Source organism: Corvus hawaiiensis, chromosome 31 (genome assembly GCF_020740725.1).
Source record: "Corvus hawaiiensis isolate bCorHaw1 chromosome 31, bCorHaw1.pri.cur, whole genome shotgun sequence".
Taxonomy (NCBI): Eukaryota; Metazoa; Chordata; class Aves; order Passeriformes; family Corvidae; genus Corvus; species Corvus hawaiiensis.
Window position 1 is genome coordinate 1,775,740 of NC_063243.1, and position 14,045 is coordinate 1,789,784.

General features: G+C 56.4%; 1 protein-coding gene across 1 annotated transcript; it reads right to left on the bottom strand.

Moving 5' to 3' along the window:
- Window positions 1-1,830: 1,830 nt before the first annotated feature.
- LOC125318802 (zinc finger protein 180-like) lies at window positions 1,831-2,849 on the bottom strand. Its single transcript, XM_048289738.1, has 2 exons — window positions 2,535-2,849; window positions 1,831-2,450 (listed from the first exon to the last, which is right to left on the bottom strand). Exons 1-2 carry the CDS (start codon window positions 2,828-2,830, stop codon window positions 1,904-1,906), a joined length of 843 nt encoding a protein of 280 aa, XP_048145695.1. The 5' UTR covers window positions 2,831-2,849; the 3' UTR covers window positions 1,831-1,903.
- Window positions 2,850-14,045: the final 11,196 nt, after the last annotated feature.

Consider the following 14,045-nt stretch of genomic DNA (forward strand, 5'->3'; position numbering starts at 1 on the left):
TTCTTGATATCCATGTGAGAGGGGACACAGTGATGGATGGGTTTGCACAGGAGCTGCAGAGCCCCAGAATGGAGAGCCTGAGTGTCCCAGCAGGATTTGCAGGAGTGTGGAGGGCAGCTGGAAAGAAGATCACGGGCAATATTCTCCTGCCTCCATCTTCCAAGGAAGCTTTGATTCAATCCCTGTCTGCACCATGCCACGGGGCCCCCAGAGGCCTAGGGAGGTGTCTGGGTGGCCCCAGAAGGCGCTGGGCAGGGAAGCATCCTGGGGCACCAGGGAAGGGGCACCAGGGAAGGGGCAAGAGCATCCCTGTGGTGCTGGGAGAGACACTCAGAGGGGGCCACCCCTGGGACCCGGGCAAGAGCTGCATTCAGGCAGCCAAATTCATGCAGGGTCTGCCTGGGCTCTGCCAAGGACCAGTCCAGTGAGCTCCACTCCTGTCTCACCTCTCTGTATTTTCTTTGTATTTCTTTGTATTTATCCTTATTATTATCTTTGTATTTGTTGACCCTCAAAATGCCATTAGAAATCATTTTCCCTCAAAATAAATACTGACTTATTTTAGTGTGCTGCTTTGGACAAATTTGGAGGAAAATATCCTCTGACAGAAGGCAGGTTACAACCAGCCCTCTCCCACCAGGTCTGGGAAAAAATATTTTCCTCTGAGGAAAGCGAAAGAGAAAAAGAACCTATTTATTTAACAAACACACAGGAAAAGGATAATAATGCTGAATACTAAAACCTCTCACTGTGGAGAGAAACCTGGGAAGATTTCAGAGTCCTTCTGTAGGTGTGCTCTCTCTCCTCCTCCTTGGAGCTGGGTTGGTGTCCTCCAGGGCCTCGGTGGAAAATTCTCCCGGTGTGTTCTGACGTTGAAACAGTCCAGAAGAGAAGAAGGGAAAAAGCCCAAGTCTCAGGAAAACAAACTTCAACTCTCCGTCTCCCTCCGGAGAAAAGGAGCCGAAAGCGCGCTGCAAAGCAAGCAGGGCGCTCCCTCCGCTCTTCTCGCTGCCGCAGCAGAACGCAGAGGAGTGTGTGTCTGTGTCCTTGAACAACCGCTTTGAAAAGTTCACTCGGGTTTTTCTCTCTCCCCCGTTGGGCTCAGTTTAAAGGCACAGAAAGGCACAGGATTGATTTCTGGGCAGAGAGCAGCGATAGGGGATACACATCATAAAGTCACCCCCAGACAGGAATGTACGGAGCTGGAGAGCTCTACAGTCCTGTGTCTTTAGTTACAAGGGTGTGGAAGTGTCAATGGGTCCTTTGGTAATCGCACAGTTCTGTATCGGTTCCCGCCGTGTGGAGCCATTTTTATACAGAAGTCAGTGTATTCACACAGCACAGATTGTTGTGTTTTCCTGTGTATCAATTTCTGTGTAAACCTGCATCTCGTTGTACAGTTTTATCGATGTATGAATTTCTGTGCAAAGCTGCGTGGCCTTGTAGAGTTTGGTTCAGGCTCTGTGGGTGTTGAGAGAGTGCGATGGATGTTTGGCTTTCTCTCCAGACGTGTATCTGTACAGGCACCACCGTGTGACCCATCAGACATTTAACTGTGTGAACCAAAAGGGATCTTTGTATCTTTCCATATGGACAGCAGAGATGGAACAATCTGCAGGAAGGTCATAGGAGAGATCCCGCCCCGGGCACCGGCACAACAGAGCCAGCCTGGGCACAGGGAGGGAATTTATTACCAACCAAATCCCAGCAGCACAAGGAGAAGGCAAAGAAATCTCTCCAACACCTTCCCCCCACCCAGCGCGGATCACCCGGAACGGGGGTCACCAGGGCTCTGCCCAACGGGGGTCACTGGGAATCATCCAACGCCGATCCTCCCACGGGGGATGGAGCTGGAGCAGTGCACAAAGCTCTTCCCACACTTGGGACACTCGCAGGGCTTCCCTTAGTGGTGCCTCCGTTGGTGCTGGGTCAAGTTTGAGCTCTGGGAAAAGCTCTTCCCACACTTGGGACACTCGTAGGGCCTCTCCCCAGTGTGGATGCGTCGGTGGATGATAAGGTTGGAGTTGTGTTTGAAGCCCTTCCTGCAGTCGGGGCAGCGGAAGGGCCTCTCCTCTCTGTGAATCCGCTGGTGCACAAGGAGATTGGAGCTGGTGTGAAACCTCTTCCCACACTCAGAACACTCGTAGGGCCTCTCCCCAGTGTGGGTGCGCTGGTGTACCTTCAGTTCGGAGCTGTGCCAGAAGCTCTTCCAACAATCCAAGCACTCATAGGGCCCTTCCCAGGTGTGGACCACCTGGTGTTTGATCAGGTTGGAGCTGCTGGTGAAGCCCTTCCCACATTCCCCACACTCGTAGGGCCTCTCCCCAGTGTGGATCCTCTGGTGCTGGATCAGGTTGGTGCTCCTGCTGAAGCTCTTCCCACATTCCCCACACTCATAGGGCCTCTCCCCACTGTGGATCCTCTGGTGTTCCCTCAGCCTGAAGTTCCACCTGAAGCTCATCCCACATTCCCCACACTCATAAGGCTTTTCCCCAGTGTGGATCCTCTGGTGTTCCCTCAGCCTGAAATTCCACCTGAAGCCCATCCCACATTCCAAGCACTTGTGGGGCTTCTCCCCACCCTGAGGCTTCTCCCCCACCTCCAAGCTCCCCCTGGATCTCCGGCTGCCTTCCCGGCACAGGGAGGCTCTTTCCTCCTTGGATCTCTCTGGGCTGCGTTTGCAGCCCCTCCTCCTGCGGCATCTCCGGGGCTTTTCCTCCTCCTCCATCCAGCCACGCCTTGGGAATGACAAATCCTGGTTTGGGGGGAAAAGCAAGGGATGAGCACCTTGGGCTGGGGGTTCCTCCTCCCCAAGTCCATCACCAGGCATCCTGTGTCTGTAAACACCTCCAAAACACCAAGGTTCAGACCAAAATGCCCCGAAACATCAAGACACAGACCCAAAACTCCCAAAACATCAAGATTCAGACAAAATCCCCTCCAAATTATAAAGATTCAGCCCCCACAAAAAAAACAAAGCACCAACATGGAGCCCAAGAAACCTCAGAAACACCACGATTCACCCCCAGGAAAATCGTGGATCCCCCTCCCTGATCACCTGCTGGATGGGGGGGGCAACGCTCCTGGGGCTGGGGGGAGGCTGCAGATACAGCGAGTGCTGGAACCTTGCGGTGCCTCCTCTTCCTGCTCCTCCCCCTCCTCCTGTATCCCTACTCTTCCTCACACTCCTCTTCCTCACACTACTCCTTCTCCTGCAGAATCTCACCTGCTGCTCCCACGTGCATCCTTTCACCATTCTGGTCTCCAGCCCTGCTCCTCCAGCCTTTCTCCTCCTCCCCCCAGGCCCAGCACCCACCCCTGGCTCGCTCTGCCCCCCAGAGCTCTCGCATCCCACAGCACCAGCAGGGATGCAGCTGCGGCAGCTCGGGCTGCGGCAGCGCTGGGCTCTCGGCCGCTCCTGGCCGCACTCGGCCCCCGCCGCAGCCACTTCTGCCAGCACAGCACGGGCCGGCCCGGCCTTGGCGCTCCCCCCCTCCCACCTCCCCAAATTCCCCTCGCGGGGGGCGCCAAGGCCGGGCCACACGGGGGCTCCAGCTGGGGAGCGCCGGGCGCTGCGGCTCTGCCTGGCAACTGCTGACTCACCAGCGCCGCGCCTTCTGATTGGCTGAGCGCTGCCTGAGGGCCGCGCCTGCACCAAGGGGGGACACCCTGCTCCAGGGGGGATGGCCCGAAAACCGGGCACCCCCAGCCAAGGAACAACAGCAACGCCTCCCTACAAACACATGCTCTCAATCTGCTCGGACACAGCCACACCGACTTGGACACAAGCAAGTGACACCACAAACCATCAGCTCCACAAAATGGCACTGATTGACACACACTGCTGCTCAGCCAAGCTCCTGCTCAATTCCTCAACTTCCAGAACAACAACAAAGCCGGAACACAACCATGGACATCGTTTCCTATACAAAAGGGGACAATGTGGAGGCAGTTTAAATTAAATGTCCTTAAATACCTCTGGGTATTTAAGGACATGGACACCCAGCAGGGGTAAAAAAGGGAAGTTGAGAAGGGGTCTCAGCAGCAGGGGACGGATGGTGTTGGTGTGCTGGGAAAGGATTAGTTGAAGGGAGTGTGCAGGAATATGGTTAAGGCAAACAGCAGCAGGAGGAATCTATGTGGTAAGAAAGGAAAAGGAAGATGGAAAAGAGGAGGAAGAGAAAAAAGTGAGGACTGGGATGCTTTTCAGCACCATCTTATCCTCAAAATTTGCCAGCTGATCCAGATCTTCCGTATTCCTGGTCTCCAGGACAGGGAAACAATGAAGTTCGGCATCTCAGGGTGTTTCTCTGTGGTGGGGAGCAGCAGGACAGGGCAGCACGGGCTGGGGCCTGTGGGGAGCTGCGGGGCCGGGCCGGGGCTGTGGGGCAGCCGGGGCTCAGCGCCGGGCACTGCCTGACCCCAACACCCCTCGGGCAGGGCCGGCAGTGGCCCCCGGCCCCCAGGAGGCTGCGGGATGTGGAAGGATCAGGATTTTCTTTCATCGATCTTGTTTGGGTCACTGGAGAAACGAATGATTGTGCAGAAAGCTCAGCAGCTGTCAGAGGATGAGCACCCACAGGCACTGAGGGGGCTGCAGGAGAGGCACAAGAAGCCCCTGCAGCACTTGGCCAGAAAGGCTCAGCAGGGGAATGCAAGAAGGGATGAGCAAAAGGCCAAGGTGAAGGCAAAGGCCATGGCAGAGTTTCTACAGCCCCCCAGGGATGAACCGCAGGGCCCAAGGGGGCCCCAGCACCCAGGGGACGGCGGCGGCCACAAGCACCTGGCACAGGCATTGCCCTCCTCGGCACGGCAGAGCCCACCCAAACAGCCCCTGCCAAGGAATCAGGGCTCCAGCTGCAGGCCACAAGGACACTGCAAGCACAGACAGCAGCACCCTCAGCACCAGCAAGTCCACCCCTGATGGACATGGATTGTCAGGGCTCTCAGAGCTCCCAGCACACCAGGGACCCACCGCACCAGAGCCCTTGAGAACATTCAGGGCACGTCTGGATCGAGACGAGGCCGCTCCTGACAGACACAGGGGCCTCTCGATCCACTCGGAATCTGAGACCTCAGGGGGGAAATTGTCAAGAAGTTCCTTGATTATTCAGGCAATAAGTGGGAAGGATGAGGAGGTGTGTTTTATACAACCACTATCAGTAGATGTGGGAGATGGGTTCGAAATGCATCAATTTCTGTTTGTTCCTAATTGTGATTGTAATTTACTGGGAAGGGATTTGGTGGCTGAAGTGGGAATGCAAATTCATATTGTCAAAGGAGACACAGAGGCTAATGCTGCTGTACCTTGGTGTCAAATGTCTGCCAAGGCCTCTGCTGAAGGGAACCCAGAAGTGTGGGCAGCCCCAGGGAAATAGGCAAAATTAGATATGGAGCCTCTCCAAATTCCTCTGAAGCATCCAGGACAAGTGGTGTCTAAAAGCAATACCCTGTTCCAAGGGAGGCAAGGAAGGGGTTACAGCCTCTTACTGAGGCCCTGCTAAAGGCAGCGCTTCTGGAGCCAGGCATCTCTCCCTACAACACTCCTCTCCTGCCAGCCAAGAAACCCCATCATGGACACCAGAAGGAAAGCACAATTTTCAAGGCTTCAAAAGCAGATTAACTGAGCCTCCTGCCCTGGCCCTCCCAGACAATAGACTCAGACAGGGGAACTCATTTTAAAGGAAAGACCCTTCAGGCCGTTCTGGCTCCTTTAGGAACACAGTGGGACGTCCAGACCTCCTGGCACCCCCAGAGTCTGGCTCGGGTAGAAAGAATGAATGGGGAAATAAAGAAACACCTTCTGAAGCTGCTGAGAGAAACCAAGATGCCACGGGTACGGCTTCTGCCATTGGCTTTGGCAAGAAGAAGAGCCAGACCCAGGGCAGATATTCAATTATCTCCCTTGGAATTGATGTTTCCAATTCCTCACCCTGCTCATTCTCGACCTAGTTGGGGGGGGTGGAGACCAGGGATGTCTGTTTCAAGCAGTCTGTGGCCAGAATCCTGTCTCTTGTGAAATCTCTTCCACAGGAAGCTCGGCTGCCACAGACCCTGCCTTGGGACTTTAAGGGATGTTACACCAGTCAAGGGAGATGAGCTTAACATCTCAACAGACTGGGAACAGCCCAAAAGATACCCAAAAAAGATAACGACCATCAACAAAACATCAAGGCCCATCAGCAAACATCAAGGAACAGCTACCCCAGACACTGCCCCCGGCACAGCTGGAGACCCCTGCTCTGGAAAAGGCTGAGAAGGAAATCAAGGAGTGTGCACCTAATTAACATCAGAGGCCAAGCAATCCGGGGCCAATAGGAAACCAAATACTAAGAACTACCCAACTTGGAACCAATGAACATTAAACCTACAGATTTCTATGGGTTTAGACTGCATAAAGTTGAGGAAAATTTGAGTAAAACTCGTGTGCCATGGAATGATTTTCTCTGCACACCCGGGCTATGTGTCCATGAAATTATTTCTGCTGCACATCCTGGCCAGAATAAAGTAATGCCTTGATCCTCTAACACTAAAAAGGTCCTTGGAGAGTTTTTGTTCTTCCTGCAGTTTCTGTGACAAGATTACACCATTAGAATGTTTTTTCTTAATAATCCTACTTTGATATTGTCAGTTGGGTTTGGGCCAAAGGTGTGAGAGTCAATTTTTAGTCCGAGGAGAAGAACCAAAAATCGATATTGCTTTGGGGCATTTTTGTGTATGTGTGTGCGTGTGTCTGTTAGTGATGGCAGAATTTCGGAATGGGTTTTTTAATGTTCACCTGTAGGTTGCATTTTGCAAAACTGGAAGAGCTTTAAAACCGACCCTTTAACTCATAAACAGTTAATAAAATATTTTTTAAAAAAAGGGGGGGAAAAAAGCCGCTTTTGCGGGGGGCACTTGTGAATAATTTGATGGCTGCCCTGGAGGAGAAGCTTCCTTCCAGGCAGCCAGCAGAGGAGCTTTAGAAATGCAAATTAACTCTGCTGCGGGAAGTGGGCACAATGTCCCAGGCTCTCCTTGCCTGCCACAGGAATTGGGCTGATTCCCTCTGCCCCTCACCCCAAGCTCTGCCTCCCTGCACTGACGGAATTTGCATCGCTAAAGGCAGAGCCCACACTGAGCATCTCTGACTCTGCAACAGAAATCCCTGAAGCTGCAAAGGAAAACAGCAAACGGAGAATGTTGGGAGAACTTCACTCACAAAAGCGGGGGGGGAATCATCCCTCTCCCCACTCCAACATCTGCTGGCACTCTCTGTGTTATACAGGGTGGGTTTGACCACTGGGCTGCTTTTGCTGACACAAGGTCAGCGAAATCACTTGGGAATCCAAGGATGTGATGATTAATCACAGAAAAGCAGTCAATTGATGCATCCCTGGCTGGAGAGAACGCCCAAAAATGGGGAAAAGATGAACGGCCACCAGAACAAATCCTACAACACCATGGAGCAGCCCCTGGGAACCCGAACAAATTCATACCAGGTGCCAGAGAACCCACTGATCATTTCAATGCATCATTAGATCACAAGCTGTCCTCCAAATCATAACCAAGCACACAGCTCCAGCTCCTGACCTTCTCACCCACCAATCCACTCCCATGAGCAGCGCCACATTTCACCCTGGGATGGCATCAGATTCTCTTCCAGCAGAAGGACCAGCAGGTTGTGGAAAATTAAATGACTCAAAGTGCTCTTGGCAAAGAGATGGCCAAGGAGAAGTGGGGAAACAGAGAACAAAGGAAATAAAACTTCACAGAGCCATGAATATCGGATGTTATACAAAGTGGGGGTGCACATTAAGGGGCACATGCAGCAGGCGGATCGGGAAGTCTGTACCTTCCAAGGACCTCAGCCACTGCGGAAAGGGACACGGAGATGCGGCCGGGCAAATCGGCATAAAAAGGAGGCTGCGTCCTCCAACACTTGGACAGACCCCACGGGAAATGCCCCGTGGCCTCTCCCTTTGTCCACGAATAAAGTTACTTTTACACGACTCCTCCGGCTCCTCTGGGGACACAAACCTCTGGCCACGGGAACTTTCCCGCACACTGCCGGCCACGGGGCAGCCACCTCTGTCCTACCCACAGCAGCCGGGACGAGCCAGCGCTGCTCCGGCACCGGCTCCTGCCGAGGCAGCAGCGGGAAGGAGACCGCGGGCAGCCGCTCCCGCAGCGCCCTCACGCCAGGGCGAACACGGCGCCCACACGGCACAACGAACCCGCCACAGCCCCCTGCCGCCCCCTCCGCCCGCAGCCAGCCCCGAGCCCCGCCAGAACCGAGCGCGGCTCCCACCTGCGCTGGGGCCGCCTCCGAGCTCCGCCGCCGCCTCACCGGGCTCCGGCCGCCGCCGCCGCTCCCGGGCCCGCACAGACGCTCCGCCAATGGCGCCTCTGCTGCGCCACGGCCGCCCTGCCGGCGGCTCCGGGCCCGGGCTCCTCCCCGCTCCGACCAATCAGCGCGCCAGAACCACGACTGACGGCAGCACCGCCCAATCGGAGCGAGGGGCGGGCTCTGCACACGGCCCAGCCCCGCCCCGCGCTCCCAGCGCCCCCCGGGCTGCGTGAGGGGAAAGCCGCAGCTGAGGAGCAGCCCTGGAACGGGCCCGGCCCGAGCCGCCATTCAGCTGAGAAGAGAAACAAAGCTCTCCGCTGCTCCCGGCCCGACCTGCCCAGCCCTGCGTGTCGGGTGCCTCCGGCTCCTTGGGAAGCCCTGCAGCCTCGCTACTGCCGCCCCTAATTCGGAGCATCAGTGCATGGCTTTGATTTCCCCGGGAAAGGGAAAACCGCCCCAAACCCCTTTGGCTGAGTGCACGAGGGGAGAGATTTGTGGCAGAAAACTCCCAAAGTCGTTTATGCCCAGCTTGGGAAGAACAACCCAAGCCAAGCGGAGCTGGGACCCCCCAGCAGCGCCTCTCTGCCGCCCCAGCTGAAGCCCTCGCTGGCTGCTCCAGGCTGGATGGGCAGACTGGGAGCACTGGGAAGGGGCCCCGGCTCGGGGCGCAGCCCCCGGGGCAGCCCCACGGCCCCACGGCAGCTCCAAGGCTCCGCCAGCCGGGATGGAACGTGGGAGGCGGAGCAGGGCAAGGGCCGGGGCTGTCGGTGCCCAGGGGACACAAGGGACAGCGGGGGCACTGCACAAGCATTTCATGCAAAAGATAAAATCATAAGGAAGACAAAAGCAACAGCAACAGTGGCACCATAGCCCAGGGCCACACAGGAACATGTCCCACTGGAGTGGGGGGATGCTGGCCCAATGCCAGGCACCCACCACAGCCGCTCTCTCCCTGCCCTCCACAGCCGGACAGGGGACAGAAAATTTAACCAAGGGCTCATGAGCTGACATGAGGACCAACAGATTTCCCTTAAACACTGTCACAGGCAGAACAGGCTTGAAACTGGAGATACGAATTTATTGCTATCAAACTCAGAGCAGGATAAGGAGAATTAAAAGAAGGCCCTTCAAAACTTCTTCCTCCCACCCCTCCCTCCTTCCAGCTCCACCTCCCACCCCGGCAGTGCAGGACACAGGGAATTGGGGCCACGCTCAGTTCATCCCCGGTGCCTTCTCCCGCTGCTCAGGGACAGGAGTCGTTCCCCTGCTGCACTCTGGGCTCCCTCCCACCAGGCAGTTCTCCAGGAACTTCTCCAGCCTGAGTCCGTCCCACGGGCAGCAGTCCCCTCACACTGCTGCAGCCCCGGGGGTCGCTCTGCCCCGGGGTCAGTCCTGCAAGGACAGGCTGCTCCGGCAGGGCCCCTCTGTCCACGGGTCTCGCACGGGGTCACAGCCTCTCCTCAGGCATCCCCTGCTCCGGTGGGGGCTCCTCCAGGGGCTGCGGGGTATCTCTGCATCCCCGGGGATCTCTGCATCTGGCACCTCCATCTTTGGAGGCACCATGGATTGGCACCACTGGACACAGAGGAAGCTTCCAGAACCTTCTCCCAGAATCCACCCTGTAGTCCCCCTGCTACCAAAACCAGATGGAGCAAACCCAATATAGCCCAAAAAATGGGGTCCCAGATATCCAGGAGCTCAGATGCACCCCAAAATGGGGATGGAGATGTTCAGGTGTGCCCAAAAATGAGGCCCCAGCTGAGGGCGTTCTCTGCTTGGCAGCAACTGTGTCCTCTGCAACTGCACAGGGATAGGAAATACAAAGAAGCCCAGGAGCTGAGAGAAGGACCGGGAGAGATCCCGCCCCGAGCACCGGCACGGGCACAACAGAGCCAGCCTGGGCACAGGCAGGGAATTTATTACCAACCAAATCCCAGCAGCACAAGGAGAAGGCAAAGAAATCTCTCCAATACCTTCCCCCCACCCAGCGCGGATCACCCGGAACGGGGGTCACCAGGGCTCTGCCCAACGGGGGTCACTGGGGATCATCCAACGCCGATCCTCCCACGGGGGATGGAGCTGGAGCAGCGCACGAAGCTCTTCCCGCACTCGGGGCACTCGCAGGGCTTCCCTTAGCGGTGCCTCCGTTGGTGTTCGGTCAAGGCAGAGCTGCTGGAGAAGCTCTTCCCACACTCGGGACACTCGTAGGGCCTCTCCCCGGTGTGGATGCACTGGTGGATGATGAGGTGGGCGTTGCATTTGAAGCCCTTCCCGCAGTCAGGGCAGCGGAAGGGCCTCTCATCTGTGTGAATCCACTGATGTCTGAGGAGATAGGAGCTCCTCTGAAACCTCTTCCCACACTCCTCACACTTGTAGCACCGTTCCCCAGTGTGGATCCTCTGGTGCCGGATCAGGCAGGAGTTGTAGCTGAAGCCCTTCCCACACTCAGGACACTCATAGGGCCTCTCCCTGGTGTGGATGCACTGGTGGGTGACGAGGTTGGAGTTTTGCTTGAAGCCCCTCCCGCAGTCAGGGCAGCGGAAGGGCCTCTCATCTGTGTGATTCCTCTGATGCTTGAGGAGATCGGAGCTGCTTGGAAACCTCTTCCCACACTCAGAACACTCATAGGGCCTCTCCCCGGTGTGGGTGCGCTGGTGTCCCCACAGGCTGGAGCTCCGGCAGAAGCTCTTCCCACATTCCCCACACTCATAGGGCCTCTCCCTGGTGTGGATCCTCTGGTGCACCCTCAGATGGAGCTCCACCTGAAGCCCATCCCACATTCCAAGCACTTGTGGGGCTTCTCCCCACCCTGAGGCTTCTCCCCCCCAGCTCCGAGCTCCCCCTGGATCTCCGGCCGCCTTCCCGGCACAGGGGGGCTCTTTCCTCCTTGGATCTCTCTGGGCTGCGTTTGCAGCCCCTCCTCATGTGGCATCTCCGGGGCTTTTCCTCCTCCTCCATCCAGCCACACCTTGGGAATGACAAATCCTGATTTGGGGGGAAAAACAAGGGATGAGCACCTTGGGCTGGGGGTTCCTCCTGCCCAGGTCCATCTATGGAATTCTCCGGGGCTTTTGTGTCTATAAAAACCCCAAACCACCACGATTCAGCCCAAAAAACCCTCCCAGCACTTCCCCCTCTCTGATCTCTCCACTTGGGACTCTGAGGGTCTCCATTCCCTGGGCTCATCGTGGTCCTGTGGTTCCTGGGGTTCCCCCTCTCCACAGTCCCGCTCAGGGATGATCCGGTGGTTTTGGTGGTCCCAGGCGTTCCTTCTCCCCTGATTCTCTGCTCCAGGCTTCCAGCGATCCCAGGGGTCCACCCTTATCCAGGCTCACCCCATCTCCAGGCTGCCGGGGGTCCTCCAGCTCCGGGATCGCCCCTCTCCCCTCACCCCATCCCGGGGCTCCCGGCGTTCCCCTCCACCGCTCTCCCAGAGGGGCCCCAATACCGATGTCCTCCTCCCACCCCAGCACCGGGATGGAGCCCCCAAAATATCCCCCGAAGGGCCATTTGCGGCTCAGCTTTGGGGTCCCGCAGGATCCAAACATCGCCCCCCCTCCCCCCCCCCCCAGAATGAAACCCTCCCAGGGACCCACAAGGAGATTTGGGGCTCCATTCCTGAAGCTGCGAGCTCCAAACACCCCCCAAAGAAAACGCCGCTCGGGGACCCCCGAGAGATTTGGGGTGAGCTCCCCCTCCCCGCTCACCTGCGGGATGCTCCCGGGGCCGCGGCGGACACAGCGGGCACCGACCCCGCGCTTCCCCTGCTGCTTTTCCTCTTCCTGCTCCTCCTCTTCCTCTCTCGCTCCTCTTCCTCCCGCTCCTCCTCCTTCCTAATCCCGCCTCCTTCTCCTCTTCTCTCCAGGCCCTTCTCCCGCTCCTTCCTCATCCCTCCTCCTCCTCCCACATCCCTTCTCCTGCTCCCCCCGGGCCCAGCGCCCACCCTTGGCCCCCCTTTTCCGGACGCGGTCGCATCCCGCGGGAGGAGCCGGGATGGAGCCGGGATAGGTCGGGCTGGGGCAGGGCTGGGCTGTGGGCCCGGCCTGGGAGCCCCCCACGCGCCCCCTCCCCAAATTCCCCTGGCGGGGGGCGCTGGGGGCGAGGGGGGGCGCAGGTGGGGTCCGAGTGGGGGGCGCTGGGCGCTGCGGGTCTGCCTGGCAACTGGTGAGTCACCAGCGCCGCGCGCTCTGATTGGCTGAAGGTTGTCCAGCGCTGTCCAGCGCTGTCTCTGATTGGCGCCTTTCTTCGGGGCTCTTTTCGGGGGACTTTTTCTGTGGGTTTTCAGGGTCGTTGGGGGCTGTGGGATTTAGGGGCGTCCCGGCACCTTTTGCGGTTCGCTGGGTGCTGTGTTGGCGTTCAGGTGCTTCCCAAGGGCCCCCCAGAGCGGGGGTGACACAGGGGGGTCCCCATTCCCGATCCATCCCAGGGTCGGTTCTGCCCCCTCCAATCTCGGCTCCCCCTCAGTTTCCCCAGAGTCCCTCCCCAGTGCTCCCCAATAAACGGGACCAGCCCAAACTGGGAAGCTTTGTTGGGAACACTGGGAGCAGCCGGGCGGGGGTAGAGTGACACACGACCCCCCCAAAATCAGCGCGGGGATGGAGCGGGGAAAAAAAGAAAGAAAATAAAAAGCGTACCTCCAAGGAAATTCGGCTTGGCTTGCAGCGTGCAGGACTTGTCTCAGCGTGCAGATCACGTTGGCATGCACCAAATATTACCACAGACCTAGGCCCTAGGGTATATCACCGTGTCCCTCAGCTATAGGGAGGAGGAGGAGAGAAGATCCAGCAGGCAGCAATTGTGCAGCAAGATTGATTTATTTAATTATTTTACAAACTCTTTATAAACTTTTTTCTTCATAGTCTAATTGGACAAAGAAAGACCCCCTTGGGATGATTGGCTGAAATCCTAAAACATCCATTGTCAAAATATTTTTCTACTATACTATAAACAAAGCTTTTCAAGGTTGCAGGTGGCTTGGTTGTTTACATTCCCTGCTACCTCTTCTGGGAGAGAGAAAAGTCTCTCACGGACTTAGAAAATAGCAAGAAAAACCCTTGCTATCAGCATTTTTGTATCTACAATGAGTGAGTGGGGTGTGGATCACATCACTGGCATCCCTCACTCACCCACAGGCCAAGCCATCATAGAGAGGAAATATCAAACACTAAAAAGACTGCTAGAACAACAAAAAGGTGGCAATGAGATCACTGCCCCCATCACAAGACTGTCCAAAGCATTGTTCACTTTGAACTTTTTAAACTGTTCCTATGAGGAACCTGATCCTCCCATAATGAGATATTTCACCAACTCTGCCAAACATAAACTGACTGAGAGACCTGGGGTCCTAATAAAAGACCCTGGTACTTTACAAATATGTGGCCCGTACCCCCTAGTCACCCGGGGTAGAGGCTACGGGACCCAGAGGGTCCAAGATGAATCCCTGGGAAGTGGATCAAACACTTTTTGAGACCACCTGCGGATGCCAAACAAAGGAAAGAAGCTGCCACAGCCTGGAAAAGAAGAAAAACCAAACCACCTAAAAAAGACTCCTCCTCCAGGCCTGAAAAACAAACCCTCCACCTCCCAGTCTCCTTAAAATGTGTCTCCCTTCCCAAAATGACCCCTCATTTTGTTTTGAAAGAGAGGGAGTCCAAGGGAGCCATTGTTATTTAAGTTGATTGTATTGGTATTAATTTTGTGTTACACTGTTCCTAAA